Source organism: Cyclopterus lumpus, chromosome 13, assembly GCF_009769545.1.
Source record: "Cyclopterus lumpus isolate fCycLum1 chromosome 13, fCycLum1.pri, whole genome shotgun sequence".
Taxonomy (NCBI): domain Eukaryota; kingdom Metazoa; phylum Chordata; class Actinopteri; order Perciformes; family Cyclopteridae; genus Cyclopterus; species Cyclopterus lumpus.
In genome coordinates, this window is record NC_046978.1 from 3550742 (window position 1) to 3574036 (window position 23295).

The 23295-nt window shown below is 42.0% G+C and overlaps 1 protein-coding gene across 1 annotated transcript in view; it reads right to left on the reverse strand.

Annotated features, from left to right (window-relative positions):
- The window catches only part of grik4 (glutamate receptor, ionotropic, kainate 4), a 129716-nt gene that overhangs the window by 63793 nt on the left and 42628 nt on the right, over positions 1 to 23295 (reverse strand). Inside the window, exons 4-6 of the mRNA XM_034548318.1 lie at positions 15799 to 15964; positions 9632 to 9810; positions 5596 to 5649 (exon numbers count right to left, since the gene is read on the reverse strand). Coding sequence (XP_034404209.1) covers positions 5596 to 5649; positions 9632 to 9810; positions 15799 to 15964 — 399 coding nt within the window. The remainder of the gene's footprint in view (positions 1 to 5595; positions 5650 to 9631; positions 9811 to 15798; positions 15965 to 23295) is intronic.

Below are 23295 nucleotides of genomic sequence, written 5' to 3' on the forward strand. Positions count from 1 at the left end.
CAAAGGATTACTAAGACACCCTCCATTAACTATGACGTAGCAGAAAACAGAAACAAAACGCTTATTCAAAATTCAAAAATAATCTCCATCTTTCTGGTACAAAAGACCACAGTGAGCACCTGTCACCATCAATTTATCAACAACAGCGCTGAGCCAGCAAGACTAAATCACCGTTGACCGTCAGCATAGATTCAATCGTTTGTTTGTTTTCATCAGGGAGCTCAAACCTAAAAAATAAAAGTAAATATGATATTGAATTATAGCAAATAATAAGATGCACATCTCAGCATGACTGTTAGAAGCCATACATGATCATTAAGCCAGACAGACATTTATAGTGTATTGTTTTCCTTTTGCAGTCCTTTTAACTCAGAGTGAACATTTAGTCTGAAAGATAAGGGGTCTTGATGATAAATACTTAGGTGATCGATGTGTAACAATCAGGGTTTTATTGAAACGAGCAGAGTTTAGCTGGAGTCTCATCTCCATTATCTGCTCATTCTCTCTCTGTATTTATTCTTTCTGTCTTAGTATTCCAGCCACCCACTACTCCCCCCCACCCCCACCCCACCGCCGACTCTGCAGCCTCACAGGTCCAGAAACAGTTTTCTGTTTCCCAACAAAAAGAAATCTGCAAAGCTTTTCAATTAAACAAGCATTCATAAGTAACACAGCTTGTTACTTTGAAGGCTTCTCTTTTTTGAATTGTATTTCCTTTGCCTTTTGTGCTCTCAGCTGGTATATCTTTCCATTAAACTCAACAGAGATTTGAATGAATAGTTAACTGGAAAACATTGACTGTTTCAGATTCCAAACATATGCTACTGTATGCAATATTCATGGTGTTTTTGGCCTCCTCAAGCCTCAGAATTATTCTAGGCATAAGGTCTCTGCCTCACAAATAGGCTGTTACTGTTGCAGGTCAGATGCAATTCTATGAATAATGGAATGAAATTGGTAATTTGTTTCCAGCACTGCAGAAATACTGTCAGATTGTTTTGATGTGTGCAGCATCTATTACAAGCTTTCAAACTAAGCTAATATATCAATTCCAGCATGCTGGACAAAGATATATTGTGTCATGGACAGGTCATATTGGAAATAGTGAAACTAGGTGGCCACTGCGAATGATGTAAGTGACAGTTCCATGCAAGAGCGTTTATAGACCCCCTGGGGGCCCTAGGCAAGAAGGACCATGGGGCCCCCTAGAATCATGATGAATGAAGTCCAGGACTACGGATCAGTAAAGAAATCGTTTATTAAACAATTAACATATAAAATAAAAAATGGGTTTAGAAGAAAATGGCTGGATTCACTTTACACGGAATCTGCGGAGTGTCTCTTATGCAACGCTGTTTCATTGTGTAGCATAATGCTACGTAGCGTTGGCCACCAAAACGCGTTGACGAAATTCTGCGATATGAATTTTGATATTTGGTAATTCATTTAGTTAGTGTTTGGAGTATGGCTTATATATTCTTGTAGCCCAGGTGCTGTTGTTTAATTTGATGTGCAGCATGGCTATATTTGTTTAATCAGTGTTCGTATGAAGCATATCTGTTACAAATGTTTTGATTTGCACCCAATTGGGGGGTCCCTCGGGCTCAAGAGGCTAATGTGCAGTAAACTTATTTGGTGCCTGGTGAATGATGTTTGGGATAAAGTGGCAGGCTGGCTGGCAGCACTACTTGTTCATAATGTAACACACATAGCTTCCACATTCCCACTTAGGCTATCACTGTCACGTTTTTTCTTTTCATCCTCTTGTTTCTTTTTTCATTTCGTGTGCCCAGAGTGATATGTTCGCTTCATTTTTTCATTTTGTTTGTTTGTGTTTGACCGGCACCGCACGTCGATGCCGGCTAGTAAGGGGGCCCCATTAGGGAAATTCCCGACATGTCATTGCAGTGTCTACGGGGGTTTCAAGTTGTGTCGCTGATATGGATCGATATCAGCCGTCTGTAGGGGGCCCCTACTAGCAACTAGCCAGTGACAACTCGGAAAGGGCCCTGTGGGGGCATTTCCGATGCGTTGTCGTTGCAGCGTCTCGAGCGGTTCCATTATTTTGTCATTGACGTCAGCCGTCCCTCGGGGCCCCCTTCAGCTCGGGGCCCTATGCAATTGCCTGGGTTGCCTGTTTCGTTGCGGCGCCTCTGCGCAAGACAGATCACTTGGATACAATCCAAAGGTTTCCAGTACGGTGAAGTTTCCATACAGCATCTATCGGAGAAGCTGCAATAGGCTTTCATGTACGAGTTGCAGTAGACTGTTGTGTTGAATTTAATGAACAGGAAATTCAGTAAATTGTTTATCCTATTTTGCTATTCCATCGCAGGCTCATAACAAGTCTGTAGGCATGACATTTGGTAATGCTCCCTCTCTCCTCCTCCTCTCCTCCCAAACCACGCTCACTGAGAACCTTGTAGGCTGCAGGAGGCTTTAGAGCTCAGCCGAAATTTAGGTGGCAAATGATACAAGCATGAAATGTCTTATGGCCAAAAATACTGCGTAAACATTCCAGATAGAGAATAATCAGTGTGCCACAAGAAGTGGATTTCATTACAGAGTGAGGCGGAAAGGTTTCATCCTGGTATACCCTTCCCCCCAGTATACAGTAACAACAGGGGCATCATTAATTAGTACTTTATATCATAAGAAAAATAATTATGCAATTTACAGAAATATTAATCAATCGTAGGCTACTGGAGTCTTTCTGTTCTTTCACAGGGCTGCCATGATAGATAAGAAGTCGAGGTGATTTGTCTTTCTTTTTCAAATTGTCAATTATGATTATCAACACTGATGGCTCTGTCTTTATCTGGGGCACATTTTACAGAACAGAATATAATAATGTCTTTACCGTTTGACGGTACAGCAACCTAAGGAAGTGCCGCATGATTGTCTCTTTAAAGCTGCACTAATCAACTTTGTAAATGCACAATGGATCAGATGACTTCATAATGACCGTGTAATGTAAAAGAGGTCAAGCTACAAAGCTGTATATCATCTTTCAGCACATTGTTTTGGTTCTGTGGTTTCACTTTACTGTTTGGTTGAGTCCCAACCCTTTCATCATTGCTTTATATAGAACCAGTATAGGCAACCTGCCAAACACCAATCAGCAGAATGGTAATGTTACATTGAGTCAAATACTTCACTTGGAGCTAGTCGACACCTAAAAGAGAGCTAGAAGTGGATTGAGAATTACACTTATATCCATCAGTTTAAGCTATATCTTTAGAAAACCAGTACAAACAACCAAATGATTAGGGGAGATACAGCATTCTTTCAAATTGAATTGAAAAAGGACAATATGTAGGACACGGCGTAGGACACGGCGTAGAACACGGCGTAGGACACGACGTAGGACACGGCGTAGGACACGGCGTAGGACACGGCATAGGACACGGCGTAGGACACGACATAGGACAACGTAGGACACGACGCAGGACACGGCGTAGGACACGACATAGGACAACGTAGGACACGGCGTAGGACACGGCGTAGGACACGACATAAGACAACGTAGGACACGACGCAGGACACGACGCAGGACACGACGCAGGACACGACGCAGGACACGACGCAGGACACGGCGTAGGACACGACGCAGGACACGACGCAGGACACGACGCAGGACACGGCTTAGGACACGACGCAGGACACGACGCAGGACACGACGCAGGACACGACGTAGGACACGACGCAGGACACGACGCAGGACACGACGTAGGACACGACGTAGGACACGACGTAGGACACGACGCAGGACACGACGTAGGACACGACGCAGGACACGTTGTAGGACACGACACAGGACACGACGCAGGACACGACGCAGGACACGACGCAGGACACAACGTAGGACACGACGCAGGACACGACGTAGGACACGACGTAGGACACAACGCAGGACACGTTGTAGGACACGACACAGGACACGACGCAATGTATGTACTATCCGAGTGAGCCTCGAGAATGGGCATACTGAACTAGATAAAGTTCAGATAAAATAATGAAAGTTGCTCCTACTCTCTTTTGTGTATTCATGCATATGTGTGTGAGCGGTGAGCATAACGCACAGGCAGCAGAGCCATTTAAAAACACAATGAATAGAATGAATCACTTAAGTAAGGGGACAGCAGAGCTTCTATTATTTCACTCACTGCATTACGTCCAAGGCTACCGGGGGTGCACTGCTGACCATTTAAATAATGTTAGCTAAAGCTATTAATGGTGCCGCCTTAAGGATTTTAAGACGATGGTAGTGATGGTAGCAGGAGGAGGGATGTAGGGGGGGGGGGGGGGGGGGGGGGGATCATCATCAAGTACCTACAGTTAATCTGTGTCCTATGCTGTGCCCTCCAGCAGACACCAGAGCAGAGTGATGAGTGAAAGACAAGCAGGCTTTAAAGCAAGAGAAAAGAGACATGCAAGAGGAGAAGTGACCATGTCAAGGGCTGTGGAGGAACACACGAATGTGGCAGCCCACTCTTAATGAGTCATAAATCAGCTTGATATGAATCATCTCCACTGCGCTATTAGAGCAAAGTGTTTCGAATCTCATTAATTTCCATTAGGCAGCAGATATCTGGTAAGTTTACTATTGCATCACATTTTCTCCAAGCCCCTTATCTGTAGGATCTAAACAATCCCGTAAGCCTCTATGTGACAAACCACTATTACTCTCACATTTTGGGTCAGTCCTTTTAATTTCCAGCATGAATGTGCATAGTGAACAGAGTGGCAGTGACTTATTTCAAACGGTTCTGTCCCAAATCTGCATAACATACACAGTACAAAATAATATGTAAATCACTATTATTTTACTAAATGTACCATTAGTGGAGCATTTATTCAACCAACTTCTGTCACCTCTTTTGAAGGGCATTGCCATTGCAAACCATATGCAACATCCAGTATGAAGTATCACTTACAAAGCTACATTAGTTTTAAACAAATGTCCACTCTAATGCAATGTGATTTCATCAGTATGAAACAGTTCATGAGCATTATCGAAGAACAAGAACCAATTAAGAGTATAATAAGTCATACAGTATGAGCTTAGTTTGCATGCAGAAAGGCAAACCAACCATAACTGGTGGGTAAATCACCTGCAAAAATAATTTGACAAAATGTATGTTGAGTTTATTCAAACAGGAAAAAAATGCAGAATGGTGGAGAGGAAGGCTGTGTGGAGCTCCTCCTCAACTCATTCGTGGATCGACATTAATGTTGACTCTGAGGGCGATGACCTCATCGCTCATTCAACGAAAACTTGGCAGGTTTTCCACAATCCTAACTATAAGAAAAATCTGCATGTCCAGAAGTGCACTTCAACAAACATGAGCAAACGGGCAGTGAGTGGAGCCACTACAGCCACCGCACTCGCTATGTGTCACATGCAGCGAGGGAGAAAATCGGCTTTAATTCCTCTATCTGCTTAATTCTATCCATTCAATCATTCATTCAAGTGAAGAGCACCAATTAAAGTGTACTACCATAGTACACTACCGGAGCACAGCATTGGACTACTGATGGGCTCCTTCCTGCAGGTGTGAAATCTGTATTGCCTCCCATTCCCCATTTCCTTACCAGAGATGTGAAGATGTAGGTGTAGTAGACTGACAGCATCCCCAGCTCTGATGCCTGCAGAACAAAAGACAAGAGGGACAGGAAGGGAAGGATAAATGAAAACGGAAGAGAAAGAAGGTGTAAAAAAGGTGAAATGGAGGATGGAGGGAGAGAACAAAAAAGAAAGCAAAGCGAATCCAGAATAAACAGGCAGGGAGAGAAGTTGAGAGGTTTGTGATTCAGTGTCACTCGATCTCCACTCTGCAGCAGACAGATCAAATCCACATCTTGATAAGACACACTCTTATCTGATTATAGCACCCAATGGAGCAATTAATTTCTGAGATGAATTAGTATGCTGCTCGATACTGTCTTACAATTTGATTAAATCAAAGTCACAGTGAGGAGCAGTTGTGAAGGACAGGGTGAACTTTTCATAGTTTCATTTCATTAAAGTCATTAGCAAAAAAGAAAATCATGGAGCTCGGCTACAGGCTTCTGTTTAATCACGCTGCGATCCACATTATGATTAAAATCAATAAATGTCAAGTAGAGTATATATTAAACCAAGCAGTTTTTACAAAAATCATCATTCAACCCTGAGTGAAAGTCTTCCTGAGCATGAATTAATCCAAATTTCTTTCCACACCTGGCTGCACTGAAATGTACATATTTCCATCATCAATAGCTTTCCCACAAATATTTTTCTACGGTTGTGTAGCATCATAAATAGTTAAATAACAGATATTTAGCTGTCATAACTGCAAAAAGTGTAATCTCTGTGTTGTGTACGCCACTCAGTTCATTCTGCTAAAGTGTTCTGAAGGAGCATGAACAATAAAACAATTGGAAGTATAGAAAGGCATCACTTATGTAAGCAAGAACATTACTTTCATTATAAACTCTGAATAACCTCACGTGGCGTCTTTATAAAGTTTCTTCTTTTCAGTATATTTAGCATGCAATTACTTTGAAACCACTAGTATGATATCTATGTAAGGTAATTATTATGCTTCAGGAAAGAATTATTATGTGGTAATCTTTGAGTTACAACACAGTAAGTAGAGTGTCCTCATAACCCAAGTTGGTTGATAATTACCCACTTTGTAGCAATTAATATTTCAATTTTTTTTTGTTTAAAACTGAAATTAGCATCATCTATGACCACTTTACAGGATAGACTTTAAAATGTTACTCACTATCTACAAAGCCCTAAACAACACGGCCCCTCCCTACCTTTCAGAACTCCTCCCCCTCCAAGCCCCAACCCGTTGCCTCAGGTCATCAGGACCAAGCGTTGGATCTGGAGTGACAGGGCTTTCTCAGCTACTGCACTGCTCTGGAACGCCCTCCCCATCCACATCTGTCAGACTCCCACCCTATCATCATTCAAGCAAGCCCTGAAAACCCACATCTTCAAACTCCCCTTCACCTGCTAACCCCTGCCCCCTACCCTCCACTACATGACTCACTCTGCAAAGCTTCTCCAGTTTTCTTTTTTTTACCCAAAATGTTCTGTTTGTTTCTTTTGTTTGTTTACATTTTTTTGTAAAGCGTCTTTGAGTAGAATAATATAGAAAAGTGCTTTATAAAATGAAAGTATTATTATTACTTTTCTTGAGAGACCATAGTGAGTCACTGTACCTTCATGACAGAACCGAGGGTTATAGCTGCCCCAATAATACATGCATGGTCCGTGTGGTTTTCATAGTTTATCTGTTGGATTAAATTCAAAGTGGCAGAAACGAGACCACAACTCATAACCGTGGCCCATCCTTTTACATTACATTGCATTTAGCTGATGCTTTTCCAAACAATCATACACCGTAAACACACATCAAGGAGCAATTTGGGGTTTAGTGTCTTGCTCAAAGACACATCGACTAGGGCTGGCCGGGGATCGAACCCCCGATCCTCTGATCCTCTGACCCACAGTGGCCCTGCACAAGGAGTCTGCTTTGCCAGGAGGAGAGCGTGTGCAGCTCAGGGAGACAGATCTTCCGTTAGCAGTTAGCTTGAATTCAACCACACGGAAAGATAGGTTAGTTTTCTTGCCCTGTATTATTTTATTAATTTACTTACATTTTTCCTAACTGATGACTGTAAACTTAGATCGTATGGACCCAGTAGTGAAATACTTCCCCCTATTTTTTGGAGCATGTTGCTACATTTTACCGACACAATGTAACCAAAACACGAGTCGATAAAAAAATTATTTTAGTTTCCTTCCACTGCACTCACAATAAGCTTGCCTGTCATATTTCTTCCAACTTCCTGATTCTTTGTTGTTCTACTGCCGCTTTGGGTCAGAGTGCATACGGTTTTCCTCGCCCCATGAACTGGGCTCATCTGACCTACTCTGGTTCTGTACGTGCACCACAGTGGAGGGCTGACTGAATGAGATTACATTCAGAATGCTAACACTGTTGACCTAAACCCCTCTGAATGCTAAAACCTCCGAGAGTGAGACCTTTGTCTGAAGCTGGTTTGATGTACGATGTAAACAGACAACTAATGGGGTATGTCTTGCATGACAACAGACGATTTGCTCCCTTTAGACAAGATGGGCACTCTTATCATCATTTCAGAATGTCATATAGGCCGGCGCACATCTTTGATATGTTTGGCAACTAGACACTCCCAATGAGAGACGGGAATGCAAACTTTCCACCACCCTGCTGCAGATCACGTCATGTGTCAGCGTGACACATAAAGGAGAAAAAGAGAAGGGTGTACAAGGCCACACAAGGAGGGAGGTGTGAGGAAACAAAGTGAAACAGTCTTCTCGGGGGCAGAGAACAGAGAGTGAAAAAGAGAGCAACTCCATATTCAGCCTTAAGAGACAGACGGAGGGAGAAGGGTAACAGAGAAAGAAAGACATCCCACTGAGGGCTCCCGTTGCTCTGTGGCCAAGGGTTACCAGGGTTACCATGGTGACTGATGGCAGCCTGAACACTTGATTGAGGTGAGAGATTGAGACCACTGTGAGCTAGAGAGTGAGACTATACCAGAGAGAATGAGGGAGAAGCAAAAGAAACATCTCTCCATCTCCCAACACCCCTCAGTCTCCAGCTATTGTCCCCTCTGCTCTCGCCATCCGTCCATCGTCCTTTAGAAATAATGAGGTGCGTCCTAATTACCAAGACGCCATATGCTGCTGCCAAACACCATCACTTTCTCTGCTCCAAAAAGAAACCTTTATTGATGTCATCAAGGCTCTTTACAAAAATAAGTCTCCAATTAGGAGAAGCATTATGTTGGAGTCGAGATTTTAATAATGTTTATTATTCATGTATGCCATTAGCAAACAAGTACAGGTCATACTTTTATGCGACAGACAGAAATTGTGCTGCCTAAGTTCCTGATTCACACAATGAATATTACAACCTTGCATAGTGCATTTATAGTTATATATTTTTATAAGTAAAATATGTTTTTTTACAGAACAGCTTGCTTTAATCCACAACATGAACTATCAGAAAGCAGACAAAAGGGGCTCCTTCATGTTATGAGTCTGTCCTTACTCATACTAATCCACTTAACTGTGCAGAATGGGAGATGAATCATTGGAAGGCAACTTGACTTATTGTTCTCATCCATATCATATCAAGATTGCCTTAATTCCTTTGCCTTTTATTTCAGACTAGACACTACATTCTGTAACCTGTCTTTTAAAAGCTCTGCCCCCTGCAAAAAGTGCATAATTTCCCATAACCTGTCTTCTAATTCAAAAAAGCAAATGGATTATGCCCATTTTATACGTGCTGTACATTATTTGTCTGGTGAATACAACACATACTTTTTACAGATCAAAACTGAGGACTAAGCAACTTCTTCTTCCAGTTAAAGAAATCATTCTCCCTATATAAAATTATTTTTAGCCTTGAACACTTCTTGCCATCGGCATTTTTCAGTTACTTCTGCTTTTGGAGACGCATGAGAGTTGAATGGATGTGGAGCTCGGGAAATCTCTGTCGGTTCAAAGCCAAGAAGCAGATGAAATAAAGACAAGTTATCCGTGCATGAATAACAAAGCTGTAATGTGAGCCATACTAACCCGTTCCAAAATGATATGTGACATGGTGGCATTGGCATCGACGATGATAGTGGCAGTCTTGTCATCTCGTATCTCTTTCAGAAGCGGGGTCGGGTCGTTGCTGTCGTCGAGCATGCGCACCGACAACGTCTCCTTGGAGATGAGGAACTGCCTCAGGAGCTGCTCCAGGTTCAGTAAGCCTGCCGGTAAGATAAACGCACACAAGGGAAAAACCACAGCACATGAGACACGTTACTTGTAATAAAAAGGAAGATTCTCCCGATGGTATTTTTTCTTAAGTTTAAAAGTTAAAGAAAGTCAAGTGCATTCAGAAAATTATGGTTTATATTGTTTATGCAATATTAACTTAATACTTAACACTGTCATCAAGTAGAAACACATGTGCAAGTAACAACAATGAACCCATAAGAATGTTTCCATGCAGAACAAGTGGACTTATTACCTTTAATTACAATTATTGCAAAGCCATCAAACACAAGGGGACATTTCAGCAACTTCTCGTGTACTCCATCCCATGGTAATAGACCATTTGACTCTACTGAGCTAAGTGGGATTTGCCCTAATTAAAGCATGGCCGACTTAATCAAAAGGCTCCCAGCAGCATTTTACCAGTCACTCGGCATTCATATTTTTAAAAGGCCCTGGAGGCCATTGGAATAATTTTCCACATAGGAATTATGAAACTAATTTGTGAGGTGTGTCAGAGTAAGAAAACTACAACCTGAATGAGCCTCTGAGTAGTAAACCACATGGTAATGGTGTGATAGTTACATTGGCCTCACCTTGGCAATTTGGCAGATTTTATCACACTCGTATACCATTATTTGATAATGACATGGAAAGTCATGCGAAAGGACTTAACTTTGCAGGGAAGGACTCGCATTAGCTCAGCCTTTACGTGCTTTTCCCATTATAGAGCAATACTGAAATTGCACTTCAGACTTTGACGTCAACAGCTTTTTGATGTGAGTTTTGCCTTGGCGACAGCTGAGTAGTTCATCTATCACACGGAGACCAATTTTGGTGCACCAACTTTAAGTTATCAAGCTGATTCGTTTAGCTTCTCCACAGCACATTAACACAAGCTACAGCACTGCCCCGAGTCACCTGCATCATGTCTAATAGCTTCTGTAATCACGTCTCAATGTCGGCCTGTCTTTTAATCTGTCTGCACGGCAGTATGTCATCGTGTGCGCTTGTCTTCCTGTACCGGGCTACCTGTGCCTGTGCAGTCATGAGACGTCACTCCCTTCTCGCTCCTCGCTGTGTCTCCAACCTGTCAGATCGGCTTCCTCTGTATTATAACGCGGGATAACTTTGATGGGCTTGAAATAGCTTCTGCTGCACCGCCATCTTTGCCAGCCTCCTGCATCCACTCTCTGTAGCTTTTTGCCGCTTCTCGTTCATGACATTAGACACTGCACAAGATGCAGCTGGCTTAACAGCACACACACACACACACACACACAAAGAGTGACACACAGAAGAAACGCTTGTATTTCCTTTCGTGTTTTGGCTGCACGGGATTCAAAAGGGTCAGAATCCCTTTTTTCACCAGGGTACTTTACATCAGCCATGTTGCTCCTGCAAAGTTTGCTCTGGTGAGCCAGTTTCAATCAAATGAAAAACAAGTTATTTGGGATTGTGTGCATGTTGTGCTGCTAAGTCTCTTCTTTTCCCACAGAATGTGAGGTGGTAGTGCGCTTGTACGTTACCTCTTTTTTTTTATGAAGTTTAAAACCTTGAGAATTAGGACAACTTTGGACAAATTGGGATATTTTGGCTCGTCCTCACTTCACAAGACTCTTTGAAGACTTGCACAATTGGTAAGCTCACAGCCGGCACTCTGCACTGCTCTCATACTGCAGTTACAGCAGATATAGCCATCTCGACCAACAGCGTCGTCGGAAGCGTAGCACCTGCCCTCCGGTAAACACTCACCGTACTTTGCGCTGTGAAGGCTGTTAGCACCGTTAGTTATGAGCCCCCCGATTGCCGTAAACATGTTGAGAGCTGTTGAGAGGCAATAGAAATGTTCCCTATCTTGCACCTTTTAGGTTTTAATTACATTATTATCCGCGAGGTCTAACAACTACAGCCATCAAGTTGAATGAATTTCCTATTTTCATAAATCATTTGCAAATTCAATTCTGTTAGTATTTTAACTCCTGCATTGTTTACATTTATGTCTACCGTGGGGCTGGTATTGTTTTAGCCTTGTGAGTTCTTCATCACAAAATGTGGTCTTGTAGACATCTACTGTCGTGGTTACTAACACAGAGGCGGGTTTATTAAGTACTTTGTCAGGTGTTTCTGTTTTCATGTGGAGAGATTTTGTCGCCATGGGAGCGTCACACTGTGCAAGAAGCAGTCGTCGAACAAAAGGAAGCTTCGAGAGGTAAAGAGGAACATATTAATCTGTTTAACTCCTCCTCACCTTGCTGTAGTAATTTACAGATGGGGTCATCACATTACTGTTGGTGATGGACCAGGCCAGATATTAAGTTACTCTTTAAGGATTATACCTTTAACACAATAGTTAAGGTTTAAGGTTTGAATCTAGGGAATGCATTATATCAAAGAGGATCCTCCCAAGTATTAAACGTGTGTGTTCATAGCTCTGACTCTCTGTCAGGCACACACATAAAGGTGAGAACTGACAATCAAGTCATATATACTTTTCACATACTGTTACCACGGGGTAAAGCGACATCTCACACACACCACGGAAACACACACACGCAGTTGTTTTGGAGACACACAAAGTACTCCAAAGCAAATACTGCCACAACACAGAGATACCAGCAGTTTAAAACCATTGACCTGTGAAAAATATGGCAGTGGAATATGAATGAAGGTGAACAGTGGGTGAATTATGTACAATGAAACCGTAGTTCACAAACAAAGCTTTTAATGCAGACCCACAAGCCTGGATGGCAGCTCGACATTATTATGAGTCAACATTTAGCCTTGAGCCGAGAGTAAAAGCTTGTTTTATGACTGTGTCACCATTGGGGGCATTTTAGTTTGTGCTCATTTTGTGCTCATGTAAATTAGTTGTGTTCTAGTAAACAATTTAATCCTAAGAACATTGGTTGAATAGATTTAAATGGCGATAATTCGGCAAAATAACAAGAAAGCATGGTAAACAAGATGAGGTCCATGTTTCAAGGCGGGCTGGATGGGTTACTGGCTGTCGGTAACATCACGCGACACCCTCCTCTAGACTAATGTACGTGATTATCAGGAGATGTCTCTTTTGATGAAAACAACCATATGTTATTGATGCAGGTGAGGAATCAGCCTGTATTCCTTTTGACAAAATAGTTAGAGGCTTTGTATTTTACTCTAAAGACAAATACTGCACACTTGCTCCTATATACCCCAAAAATCCACCCACTCTCCACGAATCCAAACTGTCAAATTTATGTCAACTTATTATTTCTTATAATAAAACAGCAGCAGAGGAGCCAACTGCCTTCCATCTTTTCAGTGAAAAGCTTTTAAAACTACGAAGTGCGGCTTCTTCTAGAACCACCACCATGACTTCGATGCCTTCCACATCAGGATCATTTGAAACCACAGCGTAATTACAATTATCAATGTAATTATGTGGTATTACCCCCACCCACTGCAATTATTATGTTTCTGTCATTCTTACACCTCTGTATACAACCCTGGTCACAAGTCATTGAGATGTCTCTTCTCTTCCACCTGACTAACACTGATTATAGTTTAGAGATGGCAATACCACATAAAAACACAGAGAGGAGAAACAGTGACTAATGGAGCATTGTAATGTATAGGATGACATGCATTGAATTATCGCCAGAATAATAATAATGGTTTGCAGTGTACGTGTGTGCATGCAGGTGACTCCTGTGTGAACGCGTGTGCATTTGTTACACGCGTCTCATTTAATTTACAAAAGGCCATAGCCACGCAGCACGCCTACAAATTCAACCACATGGTACCTATTCTGGGCTGCTACGACACACACTGCCGTAGATAGTGGAGGTTAGCTAGATTAATGTCCGTCCTGGTGTGCCTTTGGGCATGGCTCCACCTCCACTTTTGCCTCCTCAGCCATGGCTGGAAAATATTCATGAATCGGCCACGCTCTATTAGGCTGTCACTGGCTTGGGTGATTAATGAGGCCGGCACATGTGGACGAGCCACCGACAGCAGGCTGCCAACCAACAAACTGACTGCGTGAGCTGACGGGGAGGGTGGAGCTGAGCAAGCCAGAGCCAGATCGGTTGGGTTTCAGCTGATGATATTGCCAAATACAAACCTTTACACACACAAACAAAGATACAAACACACACACACACAAAGCCAGGCATGATGCCATTTGCCGCATTTTCTATTGAATGAAAAAGGGTCACATGAGAGGGTGCAATCAATACAACCGTGTCATTTCCTGGACTGTCTCCCACTTGTTGGCAATGTATAATTTCAGCAGTTACCTCCTCTCCTCTACTCACCCCAATCACTATATTTTACCTCTGGCGAATCACACTCTCTTCTCACTCATTTTAGACTCTTCAATCTACTTCTCATCTCCCCTCATTTCATTTCTTTTCTTTTCATTTCATTTCCTTTCCAGTCCTCTCTTAGCCCTCTCACACAAAGTAAGAACCTCCCCACTAACCTGGACACCCACACACATCCAGAGGGAAGGAAAAAAAGGAATGTTAAAATCAGTTTCTTTTCTCCAAAATCAGTTTCTTTTCTCAAAACTGTTTTAATCAACTCTCGCGGGATACATATCATAGAAACAAGATCTGAGCCCTGAATTGGAAGAATGACTGACAGGTACAGAAGCACATAGAGGGAAAACTCATGATATGTGTTTGCTCCTTGCAGTTATAATGTGTTAGGCAGTAGGGTTTGGTTAAACTTCCATTTGATCATACTTACAAATCTTAACTTTCGTAAGTTAGTTTTTCCATTCCGCACAAATTTGTCTTTGGCAAATATAACTTATAAAGCAAGAACGTTTTGTCTGTCTGAGTGTATGTAGGTAAAGTATGTCCTTACATGTTGAGAACCGTTTATCTGATCTATTTCACACTTGACGGTTCTCCACAACGATGATAGCAGCACTTCTGGCAGCTATTCCACACAGTCATAAACACAAATTGCCCAGAACAAGCATTGCACGAGTTGAATAAAAGAGTGGAAACATTGTTTTAAAAAAGTTAGCCTCAAATTTGCAAAAACTTACTGGAACACCCACACGTTTAGGTTTAAAATACAAAACTTGAATCGACAAATCTCTTCTTAAATGTTATAAATAAAATGAGACTCCAAAGTAAAGACCGAGAGCCAGTCAAAGAGGAAGTTGAAAGGCTGAGAATTGAGATAGGAAGTGGCTCCTTGCCATCTCTGGGCTGCCTGACACACGGTAGATGTGTCAAGCCTATTTCCTCTCTTCAAAGCCTTGTGCTGATTAGGAAAAAGGTTAGCTGGTGCCACTCAGGGTCACGCTGCCTATGTCTAGGAAGTTGTAATTAGTGCTTGCTGGACTGCAAGAGGGTGGGAATAGGCCATGATTTAATCTTCCTCTCTATTTACGAAAATAACTTCCCTCCAGGAGATTTCCCAGCTTTTTTAAGGTCATTCAGTTTAGTATCTTTAGTATCTAGCGAGTGCATTTGACATAGAGGCGGTCAGATCACTGGTGGATACAGCTGCAAGCTTCATCAGTCATTCACTGTTGTCTGTCTTTGATGTGTTTTGATCATCGGCAAGTGGTATTTTAAGAGTGTACACAGATGAGATTCAAGGTTAAAGAAATACTATACATTACGCAGCTTAACACGCTACATAATTATTTTAATTTATGGATGAGGAAGATGTCGAAAAAGAGTGACGTGAATGTGATTTATTTTGGGACGCAGACGTCGGGCGTGTTGCTGTGAGGGAGTTCTAACTGTGCAGAGCAGCAGCTGCTTCAGAAGGGAGCATGTCACCGGGTGAGCTGTTGATAAGCAACACATCTGTTGGAGCACAGTACGGCGTGCGAGCGATAGGTTTATGTGCGCCAACATGTGTTAAAGGATAGCAGACATTAAACAAAAATGTTTGCACTTTGTTGGCACATTCTCCCCAGGTGTGTATGCTTGTGTATTTAGTTGTGAAGGTGTGAATCCTCTACTCACAGTCAGCCTGTGCACAGATGAGGCAGGCTGTGGTGCCATTAAAGAAGGTGAGAAGGCCGGCCACAGCCAGGCTAATGTCGGTGTTGGTCGGCCTCAGGTCCAGCGTGGTGAACCGGGGGAACTGAACCTTCAGAATGTCCTCCGGAGCCACCTTGACATAGGGCACCTGCACAGAGACGCTGATGTCAGACTACCAGATGATCAAATGCAGGAGATTGACATTTCACATTCATGTTCACGTTTAAAAAAAAGCAAATGACCGTAAAATAGATCACAACAATAGAAAAGTGTTAATCTCTAAATAAAAATGGTAAGTGGAAGCAGATTGACAGACATTATTTAACCTTATATAATGAATAACAAGCAAGGATAACCTAAGCAGTTTGTAGCGATATGCACATGTTTTCAGTGACTGAGACAGTGAAGCTCATGTGAAGTATGAATAAAGTAATATCTTATCTTATGTATGAGCATGGTTCTAAAAACGTATTTTTGTTCCACCCATATGAACAAGCCCTTGTTAGATACATCTTCAGTACAACACCCCCTCACCCACTGGTACAAAACATTTGTTTACCCAGCTCACTGTGGAGCACCTCAACTGTGTTGCAGCTGGAACTTTTATAACACATGCACACACACAAAATATCACAATATCTGTCATATTTAGGGAATTATCCTTTTATTATCCTTTTTTTATTTTAAAGTCCTTGTCTTTCCCGTCCTCTGTTTCTCTGCACTTCCTGTCCCTGTGATTGTCTAATCACCTGCACCTTCCCTGTGTACTTAAACCCTGTTTGTCTCCTGCCCCGTGTCGGTTCGTACTGTTTTGTCATTAGATGATCTCCCTGCCGAGACTCCTCTGTTTTTTCCAAAAGGAATAAAGTTTATTTTGCACTATCTCTGGCTACAACAGTCGTGACATTAATAGTGGTGCTGTTAGAATATTACACAATACATTTTTATTGGGGATGTCAATATTATCACTAAACGGGTCCGAGAATTTCCTGTTCATCACATTTAGCTAGAACGTCAATCCCAAACTGGTAGCTGTTAATTTCAGGTTAGTCCATATCAGATGAACAGGATTGGACTAGCAAACATACATTATATCCCCTTATATTATAAATTAATGTGAAAAGCCTCTGACCCTCTTTAAGGTCAATGTCAGCATCTCATCCTCAGAGTCCTTGTTAAAATCAAAAGGGGCAACTAGTCTCTAATGCATTACAGTCCAAAAACATCTTCACATGCTCAATAATAAACAACACAATTTAAACTGAATATAAACTATTAAAGATGCAAGATCTGCGATTGGGAGCATTTCAATTGCTTCCTAATGGCTCTCAGCGCTAACAATGGCGAAAGTGCTGGCAGAGCTAACAGTGTTTACCTACGAGGGAACCGAAAGGTGGGGTCTAAGTTTTTGCTACAAAGCTCTCAGAATGGTATACTCTGCTGTAACTCCCAACAGGATTGCAGAGCGCCAGACGGGAGCTAAGCAGTGGGCCATGCTTACATGCACGAACATGTAATAAAAGCATGCGAGGCCGGCACCAATCAAGGAGAAGCTTGGATAACAACACATAGGGAGGGAGAGCTAATTCATGCTATGCTCAGGTAGACATTACTCCAGTATATCTATACATAACTTATCGTTGTTGGTGCATGTGTTCAGCAAAGATCAGACACAAAACTAAGTAAAAGAAAGCCAGCCAAGCCTTAAGTAAGAATCAATAAATACACAAAATACTTCAATCCAAGCCCCGTTGTGAGGCATATAATCTTCAGTTAGAACGATTGTCGTGCTTTCACAGCGTAGATTTCCTGTAGCTGTATACATATCTGTATTCCTTAGCCACGTCTAATGAATTCATCATACCAACCCCCAGGGTACTAACAGGTATGTCCAGCACTGGCTCATCTGCACTGTCAGACAGGAGGTTAAGGACACAGCTAACCTTGCAGCCTTCAACGTGACCACAGCAACAAATCCGGACTGAAGACACCAACAAATCTGCTGAACTTCAGGAAAATCATAAATTACATTCCACCCCAATTCAAACACGTCTCCCATCTATTTCCCTCCAATGAAATCCATCTCTGCTCCAGTTCTCCATGAGATGATGTACATGCTGCCAGTGCTTACAGTGAGCCCGGGATGGAAGAAAACCGGTAGAGGGACCATGTGACTGAGTGTGGCAGGTGTCAGGTCGGTCAGCTGCCAATGCATTGCAGTAGAGCGCAGTGGGGCTTGAAGGTGATGCGGGAGGACATGCTGGGTCCGAGAGAAGCGACAGGGAAGGGAGCCTCTTCATCACGGCAGATTGCCTGTCTGAGTGGTTCCCAGTGTACCATACATTGGTTCCCCACTTCGTCCCCATATCCCCTTGGTTGGTTTTCCATCCCTGCCCATCAGGGTGTAATGGAGTCCCTAGGTGTCTGGATAGATGGAGGCGAGGACACTACTGACAGGCCCTGCTGGAACGCCATTCAGTCTTCTCAAGGAGTCCTACAACCTGGGCAATAGCCGTACAGCCCACTAGGGAAATGTGCCCTTCTTCAGGTATGTCCTTCATCTTCCCTATAACATTTGTAAAATTTCTCACCACCGTTTTTCACATTTCTGCCACTTTCTCTGGTGTTTCTCTGGGTTGCCTAGATTGTTTACTCTTTATTTCCACTTGTGCTCTTTTCCCATGCGTTCTTTCTTTCCTTTTCAGCACAGCAGACTAGTGCTACCCGACCCTTTTCACTTAGAAACCTGACACGCTTCGATAGGCTGTATCTGAGGCAGCAGGGGGCTTAGAGAGCAGCTTACATAAATTCACAGATACACTCTCTCACACACACACACACACACACACACACACTTTGTCCATTTCCATTCCACCCTACTGTTAGCATTTGGCATCAATAAGGGAGCTCAATGTAGCCTACAGCAAGGCTTGGGAAGAGAGGACCTTATCTATAGATCACGTCTTAACACAGTTCCCCCTGGTTGGAGCAATATGATTAATTGCTTGTTAAACTGTTTCAGTCACTACTCCTCATGTGGTGAAGTGACAAAGTGTTTTGAATCAAGGCTCGAGTCAGAAAGCAAAGACATGCACTTGAAGCAAAGAAAATCAATCTCCACATTACTAACAGTGAGTTTTCTGCGACATCAAAGTCGCTTGCCAGACTTATTCTTATCTGCAACCAACAGCTAGTATCAGTCACTCTGCTGGTCAATTTTAACAAAAATAAAAACTGAAAAATCTTTCCCATATGTGTCTTTGCAGGGCACAGTTCCAAAGACTCTGAACCGAACGGCTATATCACTTTGAGTTTGGCTTAGCAGGAAATTCACACATTTGCTATGCCAGCAATCCTGGGTACTAATCAGTGAGTCAATTAAATAGCAAACTGGCACATCTGATCACAAATTTTGACTTTTTGATTTACTGTTCTGGACAATGGCTAACAATTGTTAAAGCTGCGCTAATCAGTATTGTTTATTAACAATGGATCAAATTAACTATGTTTCGCACAAACTAAAATATTATTATCCAAGCTCTGCAGTTCTCCTCTTTCAGCTCATTTTACAGTTTTACAGCCACAACTTAACAGTTTGCTTCAGTCTCACTGTTCTCAACGGTCTTGTTTCCAACCACAACAGGCATCTGTTTTAAATTTAAAAAAGGTGTGTGACCTGCCCAGTACAAAATGGCAGATATGGTTAGCGACTAGCTGGAAAATGTGACAAATTTAGTAGATAACAAGCCTTTTTATCAGGGGTTAGCGACAGAGCAAGAAGGAGAGTGAATATTGGACCAATAATCATTGAGCCAGAAACATGTCTCCAAGTGAATATTGCTTTGTGCCTGCTTGATGTTAAAATAACCTTTTGCTAACACTTTCATCATAACACCTTATACTGGTGATATGTCAATGTTGTGTTCACTGCTTGTTTTAACTGTACAATTCTAACCGTCTGTATTCTTTCATGCTTCAGTGCTTTATTTTCCTACAATCTACAGTAAACCTTTTCCCACAAAATTTAAAGGCAGTCTAACACCATAAACAGGTTTCCATAATTACTTTGTACACACATATTTTGTGTTGGTGTTATTCTACATACATGTGACTGAGTTAAGGTGTTCAGAATATAAATATGCCCTCCATTCTGTGCTTTACAAATAGCATTGTCGCAAATTGCAACATTATCAGTAGAAACAGCAGTTAAAGTCAGGTACGTTTTTCGAGGGTTAATCTTTTTGACTAAAGCCCAGACAAGTATTCTACTCAACCACTTGTAGACACTAGTGAACAAGCTGTAATTCAAAATGCGATGGAAGTGTCTTTAAAAACCATCTGCTCAGGGCAGTCTATTGGCGTGGGGGTGAAACTAATTACATCTGAAAATTGGGAGGGGAGGAAAATCTCAGGCATACAAAAAAGCCCAAGGTAACTGCTCCTTGTTTAATAATCTGGTCGCTCCGCTGTAAATATAACTAAATACCTTGGTTACTGCTGTGAAGAAAGACAGGCGTGTGCCAGGGGAACGAAGGGAGGGGGAACTGAGAGAAAGACAGAGATGACCGTCTGACTGACAGAAGAGGAGAGCAATGAAGTGAGCCACATAGAGGCTGAGAAGGAAAATGGGAAAAGGTAAACACACACAATGGACATAAACAGAGAGTGAGGAACGGCGAAGGATTACAATCATTAAATGGTCTCATTGAATTTAGCAGTTTGAAATTTGGTTCCGTTGTCAAAGGCAATCTGTTTTATGTTCCCCACTTTATTGGATTATTTCTCAAGTCATACCGTTTCAGGGGATTTAATAACAACATCAGCATTATTGTTGGCTCTCTGTGGGCTTCAAATACATTACAAGTTAAAGCAAAATATTGTGGCTCTCATTTATTATTTAGAAGATGCAGTACTTTTAAAACAGGAAGTCATAAAAGTTCTATAAGCTGTAGTATAAGTAATGATGAATACTGGACTTTTTGGATGCCAACTGAATATATATCTTGAGCACCAAGTTTAAAAAATGGTGTACAGAAGGAAGAAAGTTCGAAAAATGCTGTGGCTGCATTGGTGGCAGTAAGACAATGAAATACAGTCAGGACCATAAGTATTTGGATATTTTATTTTCTTCTTTACACAGATTTTAAATGACGCAGTTAATATGTGGTTGAAGTGTATACTTTCAGCTTTAATTCAATGGATATAACAAAACTATCGCATTAACCGTTTAGGAATTAAAACCATTTTTACCCAGTCTCCCACATTTTCAGAGGCTCAATAGTAATCGGACAATTGTCTTACACATGGTTTGGTGGCCAGGTTTGTCCTGTTCTCTCTGTATTTCATGATGAATTAAGCAGATAAAAAGGTCTGGAGAGGAGTCAATAGGTTGAATTTGCATTCTCTCAGCATGTGGACAAGAGAGGTGTCAATTCAAGTGAAGGAGGCCATTAAAAGGCTGACAAGTTACACAAACCTATCAGGCAGATAGCAGAAATATTAGGATTGACCAAATCAACAGTTTGGTACATTCCTAAAAAATAAGTTATGTACTGGCAAGCTCACCAACACCAAAAGGCCTGGAAGACCACGGAAGACATGCAAAGTAGACGTAGCAGAATTCTTTCCATGGTGAAGAAAAACCCTTCATATCATGAATCTGAGGAGTGTGGAGAAGGAAAGGAACGGCTCCTGATCCGAAGCAAACCACATCACCTGTTTAACATGATGGAGGCAGTGCAATGGCATGGGCTTGTATGGCTGCCAATGGAACTGGGCCACTGGTGTTCATTGATGATGTCACAACTGATATAAGTCGCAGACTGAGGTTTGAGGTGTTTAGGGCTTTACTATCTGCTCAAATTCCACCTAATGCTACACACCTGATTGGATGGCGCTTCAAAGTGGCTAATGACCCAAAACATACTGCGAAGACAGCCCAAGAACTTCTCAAGGCAAAGAAATGAAAATATCTTTCAATGGCCAAGTCAGTCACCTGATCTCAACCCAAGTGAGCAAGCTTTTAACTTACTTAAGAAAAATGAATTGCAGTCGTGTTGCTATAGGCAACATTAGAAAAATTGTGTCACAGTCCAAATACTTATGGCCCTGACTGATCCATAAAGTCCTTATTAGACACCAACACACTGCAGAGCTGTTATCAATGCAGCAATCACTTTATTTGTTGTCATTATGATCATATGGTAAACAGAAATCTGACATTTCCATAAAGAAAATAGGAATGTGTGCTTGCCCGTATTTGACTGGTCAAAGGAGCCCCTTGCATGTGCTTTGGCAAAAGTCACTGAATGCCTACGCGATAACTTACTGCGTCGATGCAGTGCCCCATTTAAATGGGGCCTTCGCAGGCCTAAGTCTTATTTAATTGTTATACGATCAGATAATTTGTCAACATGATTTCCAAATTTAAATAATAATATTGTTCAATTTTGGATTTAAATTGTTAAAGGCAGATGAACAACTGTTTAGTGTCGTCCAGGAATCATATTGTCAGCGGCTTTGAACATTTTCAAGCGATACCAATCTGAGTAATGACAAAAACAAAAAGGTACAACTCTGTCCCTTGTGTTTTCAGTGTGCCTATGACACAAAAAGAGTTTGCTCACTCTTTGTGCTCTTGTCCGTATACTGTATGTGTGTGTGTGTGTGTGTGTGTGTGTGTGTGTGTGTGTGTGTTTCCTGCTGCAGTGTGACAGAAAGGCTGGCAGGTCGGCAGACAGAGGTTTGACAGCCGTTTAATGAGGAAGCTCTCACAGGACACAGGCTTTGCACAACACACACACACACAAACACACACACATAGACAGATATTGGGCAGTGAGGGGGTGGGATCCTTCTTTTAGTGGAAAAAATACCTCAACACAATTTTAATGTGCTTATAATATACTTGCCTTAATTACACTGAGACTGCACTCTGATCTGCTCAGATAAGCTGTTAAAACAAGGAATTAAATGAACCGGCACATTTTCAAACTGCCAAGACGGAGAAGCACTGTTGGCTGCTTGTTGGACATTGCTTTGTATAAGCTTATCAATAACTTCAGATAACCCCTCTTCAATGGGAAAGTCAAGGTTACATTCGAGAAGGGTAGTTTCAAATTTGGAGTGAAGGTGAAAGCTAATTTCCCTTCCGTCCAGTACAACAAGCTCTGGGTTGCCTCGGTTGTTGAGCTGACACGTGCCCAAGTCATTCTGCTACCTGTCCACTGTGAACCTAATGGGAGTCTACCGAGGAGGTGAAGGCGAGGTGGATGTGCAATAGTTCCATATGGAGAGCAGAGACATAACAAGCAACTACATCTGTTGGCTTGGACTAAGCACATTTCTAATAGCCTTAGAACGTGTTAGGCACGGCTGTGGGAACGCTAGCATTAGTGCTGTTCATCAGTCATGTTTGAAGTGACTCATTTACATTATCGCACGTTGACCTGGCTACCAATTAGCATGCTTGGAAGAAAG